The sequence below is a fragment of the Numida meleagris genome, chromosome 5 (genome assembly GCF_002078875.1).
Source record: "Numida meleagris isolate 19003 breed g44 Domestic line chromosome 5, NumMel1.0, whole genome shotgun sequence".
In the NCBI taxonomy this organism is placed as follows: domain Eukaryota; kingdom Metazoa; phylum Chordata; class Aves; order Galliformes; family Numididae; genus Numida; species Numida meleagris.
The window spans coordinates 11,948,905-11,961,725 of NC_034413.1; the positions used below are offsets into that span (position 1 = coordinate 11,948,905).

General features: G+C 43.5%; 1 protein-coding gene across 9 annotated transcripts in view; it reads right to left on the minus strand.

Moving 5' to 3' along the window:
* Nucleotides 1–12,821, minus strand: part of NEURL1 (neuralized E3 ubiquitin protein ligase 1) — a 136,206-nt gene that overhangs the window by 47,696 nt on the left and 75,689 nt on the right. For 7 of the 9 annotated variants that reach the window (XM_021399638.1, XM_021399641.1, XM_021399636.1 and 4 more), the window contains exons 2-3: nt 9,054–9,295; nt 4,349–4,670 (exon numbers count right to left, since the gene is read on the minus strand). In XM_021399638.1, the coding sequence (XP_021255313.1) occupies nt 4,349–4,670; nt 9,054–9,295 (564 nt within the window). Of the gene's footprint in view, nt 1–4,348; nt 4,671–9,053; nt 9,296–11,466; nt 11,691–12,821 lie in introns of those variants that run through there. The other 2 variants (XM_021399642.1, XM_021399637.1) reach the window with 2 other exon arrangements.

The window sequence follows — 12,821 nt, forward strand, 5'->3', positions numbered from 1 at the left end:
GCAGGGATTGATTACAATGGCATGAGATGAGTTATTTATTGGGCTGTTTTCACATCTTTAGCCACGTTAGAGAGCTTCCTGCAGCTGCCATAGAAACAATCGCTGCTCATAAAGTTTTATTGTCTGTAATTTAAATCCTCTCTCCCCTAAGGAGATGCAGAAAAACAATGACAACTGTTTGCAGGTTGCGTATATCTTGCCTTCATTAAGTAGAACTCTGTTTAAATGCATATTATTCCTTTCCATCAGATAGTCACAGTCTTCCACAGAGACGGTAGATAGTTTATAGCTTCCACTTTCAACAATGCACTGTAAAAATACACTGCAGTCATATTTGATTATCCAATTTCCTTTAGTGCGAGCCACTCTCAGCACATCAGCGTGTTCATTTGCATGTGTCAGAGTAGCAACAGAAATGGATTCCCTGGGTAATGGAAAATAAGTTTTTGCACAAGGAAAATAAAATAGTAATAACCACATGGTAAAATTACAGATGCAGGTGATAAATCGGGTTTAGTGTCAGTCTTATACCATTCACACCTGAAATTTGCTCATAAATCCACCTCATTTGAGGCTTATTTAATGTTTCTTCTAAAGGTGCCACGGAGATAGAGATTCAATTCACCTAAGAAGTGACACAGGTAAAGAAAGAAAAACACACTTCCTTCTTTCCCAACAAAACGTGCCATTTCCTTGACAACTGTGCACTAGTTTGAGTCCCAAAATGCGTGAATTTCCATCCATAAATAACTTTTGATACTTCGCAATCAAGGAGTGGTAAGAAGCTGGGAAGGGCAATCTTGACAAGACTTCTTAACTTTTTAATGTTATATACAGCACTGCCTGTTAATTCTAACATGATCTGTATACATGTTTGTGATTGAAGTTATGTTCATACTGCTTCTAATTCAGGAAAATATGTACATTTAAAATCTTCCTGGTTTGCAAGATCTTGCCTATTTTTTACATATTTTATATTTACCAGAGGTACTGAAGCATTGCTTTCAACAGGTGCTTTTCAGTGTGCCAATCTAAACAAAATGATCCCTAGTTTTCCAAGCCGTTGCTGGTAGAAGACCAAGACAACTGTGAAATACTGAAAATATGGATGGGAGATGAGAGTGAAGGAAATAATAAACAGGAAAGCTGTTTGGTTGTCTACTATACCGGTGATGAATGGGACAAAGAGGAAAACCACCTGGCTGTTCCCTACTAGCCAACTGCCTGGAAGAAGCGGACCAGTGTGAGTCAACACCATTTGGTTCCTATGAGCTGCCATCCTCCTTCCAAGACTGAAAACTCCAAGAGTTACACCGCTGGTCCCTTCCTTCCCCTTTTTATGCTTTATTATTGCAGCAAGGTGGCAGACTGCTTATATTCCATTTCTCTCAGATTCTATTTTAAAGTGTGAAAGAGCACATGTGAATGCTTAAGTGATACCGTAAGGCTAAGGCACAATTCTAGTAAATTTTACTTTAAATTATCCTGGAATGTAAAAGTGCACTTGTGCAAAACTAGCTTCCCAAAAAGGGAAGCAGAGCTGTAAACAATCCTGCCTGCAAGTTGGGCATGTCAGCAGGAGAGTCACTGTATAAGGGTATGTTTACAGGTCACTTAAGCCGGCATCTATGCTGAAACCCATGCTCTAAAACACTGATCCTCCATGCACCTCATCGCAACAACCCCTCCTGTGTGAGCCCACGAGACCTTGTGGTCATAGCAGCATGAGCTTTCTGGGTGAATTTAAGACCTTTCCTCTGTATAATGTGGATAGAGGTGACGATAGCAAGGAGCAGTCTCCCAGCCATGACTGGCTGGGAACAGTGAACCTCATTTCTGAAGCTATCTGCAATGTGGATTAAGTTGGTCTCCCATTTATACTCATTCCAGCAGTGACAGCCAAGACACGATCCATATTCAGTTCCTTAACCTTAATTAGGTCAAAATGGAGTGGAACATACAAGCCATTTATTTATTTATTTATTTATTTTACTTATTTATTTATTTATTTTTACCTTTTTCAGAACAAAATCAAGCAGTCAAAGAAGCTGTTCATAGGACTCTGCTTCTGAGCCTACAGCAGGGGCATTCAAACCCAGGGACATCCACAGCCACATATACCTGTGCATTGACAGCAGTAATTCAATGTGCAATTAGCAGTAGAGATGAAGCTATGTCTAAGCCTAATTCTGCCTGTAAATCTCTAAGAAAGGAACAGTCTCGCTGGACTTGGCCATTGTTTTACTGGGTCCCTAACTGTGGCTGGGACTGCTACTGTAACACAGATAAGAACAGTAAGTCTGGAAGTTGACTTCTGGGGACATAAATGCACACAGTTTTCCCTGCAGGTTGGGATTTTGCAGTGACACAACACTGGCTGCTGCAAAACTTTCCCCAGGACAAGTTTGATTTTGGAAGACAAATTGCATATTGGGAGTGGGGAGGGAATAATCCTGCAATAAACAGAAAGATCACCACCACAAATGGTAAAGCTTTTGGTCAGATTCCTGGGTGAAGCACGCATAAAATCAAATGGAAGCAGTGCATGCAGCTTGACACTGCAACCCCTTGGTCTTTGGGAAAACAGCAAGGCTCAAGAGCAAGGAACACATCAAGGGGGGAGGAAATAAATCACTGAACTGGAATCCGAAATGCTAGGCTCTTCTGTTGAACATACCACTCCAGCATCCTCAGCCTCCATCAGATACCCTGCATGCCGTGCTGGGCTGAATGTGACCATATGTTCATAGCTAAGCTATGAAATTCATTTGTCAAGTCCCGGGAGTTTTTGGCAAGTTGTCCCGTACTATATGTGTGGTCTACTACACTAACACGCATGCAGAGCTTTGCAGTGGGTATGCCTATATGATCCAGAGGTGACAGAGCCAAGGCTTTCAGCGCTCTGATTTTTAGTGCTGTGTAATAATGAATGGAGATAAAGAGGACTCAAGCCTAAGATGTTTCAGCGCAGTTGCTAGTATTAAAGCCTGCTGAAGGCTGCTGGAACATGCTATAAATATGTATCTGAGCTCCACGCCAACTGTGTAAACTCAGAAGCTGCCTGCTTCATTCAGAGAGTTTATACCCACCAGAGCTGCAGTGAGAATTCGGAGCCTGTTAAATTAGAGGCAAATCAGTGGCTGGCAAGAGTCATATTTCCCTTGTGAAAAGCGATATGGAAGATGCTAGGACAATGCAGGGGTGGATGACGGAAAGGAAACCATTTCTCGGGTGTTTTGAAAGGAAACGTATAATCCAGAGTTATGGGCCCTCATTAATCAGGCAGAGGAGTCCCAAAGTGCCAAATTTCACAAGAGCAGTACAGAGAGATTCGAGTCATTTGTAAACTCTTCCAAACTGAGTCCTTACTGTGACATTTGCCCAAATTCCAGAGCTCAATTCAAATATCACCTTCTTGGTCTAAGAATGGTTGCCCAGTGGCTCTGACTCAACCTGATTCACAACAAAAGATAAATCTTTCTGCTCCTAAAAGAAAGTAAAAAGCTGCCAAGAAATCCCTTAATTCCTCTGCCTTGTGCAATCTTGGGCCAGTAGTTTCTGCAGCAAGAAAAGGTTGGTCCTATTTCTTCACATATGGAACCCACATACCTCTTCCATGCAATGTAGTTTTCTACAGGCAGACCTGCCGCTGTATTTCTTAGCGCAACAAACAGTTCAGAAAGGAGGCAAAACTGTCAAAACGTGGCTTGTTTAAGATGGAAAAACTCAAAGATCCCCAACTTTGCCAAGACCACACATCTGGGGCTAGCTTGAGTCGTCAGGAGTGCAAACAACCTCCATTTTAGCTGAGGATGGCAGAAGACATGGGCACTCAACAATCCTGGTCCTCCAGCTCCATTTGCATTTCCAATCCTTGGGCTCCAGAGCATGAATCTAACTCCTCTGTGAAAGCAACACCTTGGCAAAACCACCCACAGCTTCTCCCAGTAATTTGGATGAGATCCATATTTAAAATCTGTTCACTAACCCAGCCAGAGAATCACAGCAGTGTCATTCAGGCAGGAATCATCCCTAAAATGTAAAATTCATTTCCCCCACTTTGGCACGGGGAAAGCAAGTCAAATATAAAGAAAGGTTTTACAACGTATGTGCCACAGTCCAGAAAATACTTGGATTGTGTGTAGTCAGCGCAACACCTTCAAGCAGAAATCCACTTACAGATGGCTTCTAGTGATACACTACAGTGGTTGTTCCCACCTCCCACTGGTATGGTATTTACGTGCTAAGTTTCAAACTAATCCAGGCCAGAGTGGCGAGAAGCTGTGGGAAGGGGCAGGGGGATGGCTCAGTGTTACCCAGGCACAAGCCTGGCTCACGCAGCACTCACCTAGGAGCTGCACCCCGCGGGTGAGCCCGTAGACATCGATCAAAGCCCAGAGGGGCTCTGCCGTCCTCACTCCACTGAAGAAGAGCATTGCAGCAGAGTCATTCACGCGGTAGAAAACCCGTCCCTTCTTGTCCACCCAGAAGGCAATGATGTTCCCCTCGTTGGCAAACTCTTCTGGCAGAGCCTTGGCCCAGAAGCCACTTTGGGAAACCAAGTCAGGGCACGCGTACTTCGGCAGGGTGTCAGGGTTAATCCTCGATGGATCCTTGGAAGTAAACCCGAGTCGAAGAGCCCCACTCCAGCAACACTGCTTTTTGGTGATCTGTGAAAACAACAGCAGCAATAACAGCATTTGGCACTCAAACGTTTGCAGTTATACACACACCACAGGCTCTGTGCCATCAAATACCAAAAGACACCATGCAGGTGAGCCCACCAGATTTAGGAAATGTTTTACCCACCATACACTGCTCTACCTATCTCATCTGCAAACATCAGTGCTGCATACTTAGGATACAATGCACATACAAAAAAGAATCACATTAAATCCATGGGGAGAGATGAAATGTAATTACAGCTGCATGATGACTCAACTTCTATTTCTAGGGTAATCCCTTTCGCCCTAAGAACAGCCCTCTAGCAAAATGTGCCAAAAAACAGCCATAAGAACTTGCATCTCAGCTGAGGCAGCATCCACAGCAGCAGAGTTGTTCCTCCACTGTGGCTGGGTGATGGGATTTCTCAAGACCTGAAGAAAAAGCACTGGCTCCAGAATCTCAGCCATCACTATAGGGTTTTCTGGGTTTCCCAGCTAAGATGGAGAAGATCTTACTCCTCTCTAACATGTCAGATTGGATGAAATCACATCTTTCAGCAGAGGACTCGTATGTGGAAAAGCAAAGTTTAAAGTATTTAACCATATTAAATACACAGCTAGGGCACAATGACAGATGTTATCTTATTTGGGAAAACCTATTAATTTCAGCTGTGCATTGTATTTTTCCAGATAAGCGTTAGGAGCATCTGTCAATAGATTTTGAGAATCCACACATTTTATACACACCATTCTGCTCTTCAGAGACATCAGAAAAAAGATCAGATGCCTCCAGAGCCACTGGCTTCTTCTCAGCTGAACTGAACCTTCGTCTGAAAAGGACAGGAGGGGAGCAGGCAGCAGGTCCTAAACACACCCAAAACATTCCCCAGGTGCAAGGTCTTCATTTTCCTACAGAAGCAGGTGGTCTCCATGGTGTCAGCAGAACCCCAGGTGGAGATGATGTTCCTAGGGATTGGATTTCTGAATTCTTTCCTAATAACATTTGTAAATATTGCATTTTTCCTTCACACATGCCTCTCCAAGGCAAATCTGCCCTGGTGAGTGCAACAAGCCCAGAGATTTCTGCTTTATTAATGTCTCAGACAAAATACCTCAGGGCTTCAGAAAAGAGTTATCAACTGTCAGACAGCTCCTCAGTTAAGCAAGTGCTGCTCTTTCTCTCTCCTCAATCCAGCCAGGCACCTCAACTGTTTACATGAAAAGGCATCAAAAAGGACTGAAGCAGATTTGCTCTTTTATATCCCTGGTGGGGTTGGGATGGGATCACGCACATCCCCTGCGGTAGGGGGGTTGGATGAGGCATGTGTGTGCCAAAATGGGGAATAAGCATGCACTTCAAGAAGCAGCCAGGATTATTTATTGTAGCAAATTTACTGCAAGCCCTAAAAGCTTTTGGGACTGAGATAAATATGGCCTCATTGTTATTCGCACAATTTACTCTTTTCACAGTCTCTTGCCAATACTTTACAGCAATCACAGGCTGCATGAAGTAAATATTCATATGCTAATCTAGGCTGCACACATTCCATGTATTAATCAGCACCTATAAACAGTTCTCAATACAATCTGACCACAAGCAAACTAATATTCAAATTAAAATCCAGTATAAAGCCTGCCAAGAATTAGACACAGCTGGACACAGGATACACAGCTTTGCTAAAAAAGGCAATGGTTAATGATGGACCAAATTCTCTCTTCAGCAGCCATTGCTAGTAGAAAAGCTTGGGAGGTCCCCTGGGTATCAGAAGGGGAGGAAAAGATGCACTTCATACCCAAACTGCTAAGCTATGATTGCTCCCACAGATTCAAGCTCCTGCTCTTTACTGCCTTGTTACTTCTGAAAAGTCAACCCACTCGCTAGCAGCACCCAAAATTAGTGGGGTATGCACCTTGGAGGTGAAGAAAGAATATCTTCCTGAACCCTATAGAGTTCTGGTTGCTCGATGGGATACTCAAAGCTGCAAAGAAATCTCAGAATAATACCCAGGGACAACATTTAATATGCAGAATCTGATCTCCTGATCTCTTTCTTCTAGTTTCCCAGAGAGAGTTTAGGTTTTATAGGACCTGAAAGACTGGATTCATGGCTAGTCTTTAGTTGGTAAGAAACAAAACCTTTAAGAGTCTGTACTCCACAGGCACCCATTAACAAGGTAACTGTGGGATGGACTCAACAGGAAAACAACGGTATTTTCACATTTCCATCCATCCCCAGGGTACAAATTCTGCTGCAGCCTGCTGTTTCCTGCTCCCACGAGACCTTCCCATTAGATGCAGCAGGAGCTCTGCTCATAAACCTCATGTGCAGAGACGAAACACTTGTGTGCATATTTTTCATATATGTTATGCAAGCTGAAATCCTAAAATATACAGTGATAAACAAGTGTGAATTTCCTGGGATATTTACATTGTTTCAGAATGAGAAAGAAATAATAGAGAACCTTTGCCTAACCACTAAACCCACTCAAACCTTTGATAATGTTTTCGAAAATGAAATGTTGCTTTCATCTCCTCCCAAATTATTATTTTTTTTTGTGGTTGTTTGCCCAAACTGCTAGCCAATGTGGAAAAAATCCCATTAGGCAACATGAGCAAGTCCTGCTGGGTTTCCAGCCTGAGTGGAAGCAGAAAGAACTCTACAGAAAACGAAGCAAACCTGTAGGAGGGATTTTCTGCCTCTGGGCCCGAGCCTGAAATCTCTGCAATTTCCCTACATTTTCAGAAGAAAGCGTCTTCCTCCTTTCTTTCTCCCCTTCTGGCTATCAGGGAAGGCTGATGTGCTGCCGTAGGTCCCAGCACACTGCAGTCTCTAGTGATGGGCAACAGCAGGATCACTCAGTTTCAGTTGCTACGTGCAGATAGAAGTCCTGGGAAACTCACCGTGCACAAATGAAGGATTAGCATGTTGATCTTCTGTGTATGCTAAAAGCTAAATCTGCCAAAGATGATGAACCACATTGTGCCAATGGAAGGCACAGAATGAGCAAGGAATGTAAAACACAGCCCTGCAAGTGGGAAGGCATAAGGATTGGAAAATCCCTAGATGAAGTACAAAGGGCCCCAAGCTCCTCAGGGTGCCTAAAAGATGCTTCATTTCCTAAGGGGAAGGGTGAATTCCACTGGGAAGCAGATCCCAGAGTTTGTGGAGAAGCTGAACTTTTCATGCGAGCTGCAGCAGAGGGGCTATAGCTCTTCTAGCTATATCCTCTTGGTTACAATAAACACAAAGGAAGAGAAATCAGCCTGTGCCTGTGAGAAAAACGTGATGTCTGCAATGCTCTCTCCTCTGACATTATTGCTATCAGTAGACTGACTCAACAAAGCAGTCGGCAGACTGTCAGAAAGATCCTTTGCTCAGACAACAGTTCTGACAGCAGTAACTGCTCCCTTCAGATAAACCCTTTTATCGCCCATGCCAAGCTCTTTCACTTCCAGGTCCTTCTCACCTGCCTTTCCATCTCTCACCTCTTTGCTATGGAGAGGCTAACTCTTACCTCCAGACCACCCTCACTGCTGCCTTGTTTATAGGAAGAAAAGCCCTCATTGTGGAACCAAACACAGTAGCTAACTCCTCATCCTCTCTCAGTCTGCCCACTAAAGCTCCTTTGCATGATACATGCAAAGTGTGGTTGGCTAGAGATGCACACTCTGTACTCAATACTGGTGAGACTACACCTCGAGTACTGTGTTCAGTTTTGGGCCCCTCACTACAAGAAAGACATGAACATCCTGGAGCGTCTCCAGAGAAGGGCAACGAAGCAGTGAAGGATCTGGAGCACAAGTCTTATGGGGAGCAGCTTAGAGAACTGGGTTTGTTTAGCCAGGAGAAGAGGAGGCTCAGGGGAGCCCTTACAGCTCTTTACAATGATCTGAAAGGAGGTTACAGTGAGGTGGGAGTTGGCCTCTTCTCCCAGGTAACAGCTATAGGATGAGAGATAATGGCTTCAAGCTGTGTCAGGAGCAGTTTAGGTTGGATACTAGGAAAAATTCCTTCTCAGACTGAGTGGTGAGGTATTGGCACAGTCTTCCCAGGGAGGCTGTAGAGTCATTGTCTCAGGAGGTGTTCAATAAAACAGTACATGTGGCACTGAGGGACATGGTCTAGTGGTATGGTGGTGATGGATTGATGGTTGGACGAGATGATCTTAGTGGTCTTTCCAATTTACATGGTTCTATGATTCCATGAACTATGGTGACAGACAAAAGCAGAAGTACCAGCAAAGACTGGAGACCTTTAAAGGCCAAGATCTGACTACTGTGCTTTTTGTGGATGAGATAAAGATCTCCCACAAGCATCAAAGCCTGGTAGACCCCAACATTTATTCCCAGCAGCTACCATGCCAATAAGGGAAGGTATCAATTACTCACCTTAAGCCTGACTTGCTCATAAATAACAATGGGTCTGTTGCTGAAAGTGATGGCATTGCAGAAGCTAGCCTGGCGCTTCACTGCCTTCTGTGTTGTGTCCATGATGATCTGGGACCCCTTTGTGTGGGGGTGGAAAAGCAGAGGGCTGATGGACAGAGCTCCACACTGTGGGATGGGGAGACAGTTCTTCTGCTTGTGGTGACATCGGTGGGAGGAGGCTGGGAATGAGCCACCTATGGAATCTGAAAGTAGAATGAAGGAACAAAGGTTTGAAATCATTCTTGAGCACCACTCAGCAATAACCCACCTGGATTCCTCCACCAACCAACATCCCTTCTCCTCTCTCCTTTACTACGGGAACCTCAGCTGAGATCTCACTTGCCATGAAGGCCCTTATCTCACATTATGACACGGTGACAAAAGCAGAAAGGGAGCAAGTATATCAAGCAGGAAGGAAATTATATCTTTCTCTAACCAAGGCCCTATACAAAGAGTCAACACACAACCAACATAGTCACGTCAACAGCTTCATTCATGAATGGAAGGACCCAAGAGTTTCTTTTCAACGGGGAGTCTGCAGCAGTTCAAGCACGGAACAATCATTATACCAAACACAAGTCATCTGCTTCCTTTTCCTTGTGTGCACAAACAAACTGCATTATGCACATATGTTCAGGAGGAGATGCTCAGATTTAGAAACAGCGTACCAACAAAATAATGAATTATTCCAGGATAGACTGAGGGATGCAATAAAAGCAAATGTGACCTTCGCAATGCGTCAGTTTGCTTTTGCATGACTAACAGTATGCTTTAAAACTCTATTTCTCAAATGCACAAGCTACATAAACTAATTATAACCATTTTTCATGCAAATTCATTGCTGACAGTTATGTCTTTATACAGCTGCTATAAAAATAATGGTTACAACTCTAATGTAATTCTTGGGAAGCAGAAATGTAAAGCCTGGACTTTATTTCTCCCAGCCTTTGGGGCAGTATTAGTCTCTAGTTACACAAAGTTGCAATGATTCAGGCTCACTGTGTTGATGAACAAGTACCAACAGAACATGGATTCCAATGAGAACATTTTGACTCAGCTTCTACACCAGCCACTCCAGCTTTCTGCTCTCATCCTCCTGTTGTTCGATCTCCCAGTGCTACCCCTTCAGAACACAGCCAGAAGGCCAGACAAATGGTTTTACCTTTAAAAGCTCTCATTAATGCTTTAAGTGAGAGATAAACCAGCTGGGAGTGATTTGATGCTGAGGATTACATGGAATATAAGTCATTTTCCTTCTTCCGGTCCTCACAAGAGAAGAAGCTAATAGCAAATATACATTCATGTCACCTGTGCATCCAGATCTGAATATTGTAACTCAAACTTGTTGCTAGCAGCCACAAAACAAAACAAACTTGTGCAGCACAAAGGCACAGACATTTTAACTTCTTTGCCTCTGTGCTCTAATTTTACTGGGTAGTTTGGCTGTGATTATAACAACTGCTGCATCTCTCCACAGGATGTGATGCCCTTTTAAAACATTGTAATGAAGTGATGAAAACCACTCACAGCTTCCAAAACAGGCTCTGATAACAGCACTGCATATGCCCAGAGCATCTGCTGGAGTTGTGTTATGGAGCTTAAGGTCCTGCCTGACCCCACAGGAAGGACATTAGAGGAATGCTTATTTGCTGTGACAAGGTGGCTCTGCTGGGTGAGAATGGGTCAAACCACCCTATGTCAGTGCCTGCAAGATGAGTGTCCACATACATACAGCTGAAACTCAGGGCAACTATACTCTATGGGAATGGAAGAATCAACTCCAGGTTGAGCTTTCTCAGGTAGAAAATGTGGATGGGGATGAGACTTCCTCCTGCTCCCACATGTTCTCAGACTTCCACATGAGGAACAAGGACAGATAAGGATTGGAAAATGCCTTAATTCAAAAAAGAAAAAAAAGGCTTAATTTTACACCAAAAAATATTTGGGCTTTATTTTCACCTAACAAGTGCTTGGAGAAGTTAGAAAGCAATGGGACAAATACAATATCTTTGCTCAGTTCTTCTTGACACTACACCCACTCCAACAGGAGAATACACCATGCAACTTCAGACCACAACACAAACACCTAAGGCTGGACTTAGACAAGGAAACCATCACTTTGGAAACACAGTCTGGTGATATATCACTGTGCTTGCTTGGCCGGCTAAAGCCAAAATAAATCATCAGCTTTAAGTCTTTGTTCAAACTGAGCTTGACCTGGATCCCAGCCTCCTCCCATTCACTTATTTAACTACATTTTTTTTAACATCCTCAGCTTTTGCTACCAGCAGTACTGGTACAGTATATGTGGGGCCCTTGCAGTAGGCTTCAATTATTATTTTCTTTATATAAAGAATTGAGTGAGATCACAAACCTGGAGCTTCAGTTGGCGAAACACACAGAAGTCCTTCTGACTTCACACAAACCATGCAAGACTGCATTAACTGAAAGTCCAGACTCCTCATCTCCCACAAGCTGACTTACCAGTCATTTACAAAGGAGAAATGAAGATACTGCTTCAAATAAAATTTGCAAACAAACAAGAAGGTTGAAATCTGAAAGCATGTTCAAGGGCACTGCAGGTTTCCCATGCCACAATAGGGTAGTAAAAAAGCCAGGTATAAATACTTCCTGCTGACAAATGGGACTTGTAGCAACAAGCCAGCACAACGCAAACAACTGGAATCTTGTGACAAAAGTCATAAGACCAAGATCATGTCTGAAAACCATCCCGTGTCAAACTGCTGCAAACATAGAGAAGGACCGTGGGTCTCCGTACAGGTTTCATGCTGAGGGTCACAATGATCAGCATCTGTACTCTCTCATGGTTTTAAAGATGGGATAGGCTGCCACTTCCAATTCATGGTCAATAATAGATGCCCTCTGTATCATTTCTTTTGATAATGAAAACCTCAATGTGAAGTGGTTCAAACCACTCTTCCTTCAGCATCCTAAGAGCACTTTGCTGGAGCCCCAGCTGTTTAAAAAAGCAGAATATTGTCCCAAAGGTGGCATGCTTCTCCCTCCACGTGTGCTAAATGTCCCTGGGCTCCTGGATCTCAAGGCCTGAGGAAGATCCGCTTGTTCTATAAAAGGCAGCTCTGGGGCACTGGATGTTCTCAGCTTAGAAAATGTATCCCAAAGCCTGCTACAGGTTTTCACCTCAAGTACTCATACTCTGCAAAACAGCCATTGTCAAGGCTTGGGATTTCTTAAATGCTGCAAAAGAATGACTGGAGTTCATTTGGAAGAAATACGTTTTTTTCCAGTTAAAAAACTCTTGACAGGCACCTATCAGAATCATGTCAAAACTCGTTTCAGACTGAAAACTAACCACAAAATATTAAAGATAAACTTCTTTGAGCATGTGAAATGAAGGGCATTCAGAAATGAGTGACAGAGAAAAGAAGACTTCATACCAGGGCCCAGGGTCTGACATGCAAAACAAGTGGGAATGTCAAATTCCTGTTTGCCTGGGGAGGAGGAGAGAGGTGTGGGGTCAGTGACAGAGGTGTGCCTGTCCTGCAGGACAGTGATGGAGTAAAGGAGCAGACAGAACAAAGACCACGCTGTGAAAGGAGAAAAGGGTTCCAAAATTGTGACATTATCCAAAGAGGATGACAAAGGTGTTTTATCTGCCCACCAGTCTTATTATACGTGCATTTAAAAGGAAGGATTTGGGAACATCAGTGCAGCAGGAAAGCCTTAGCCCTGAAATAAAACCCACAC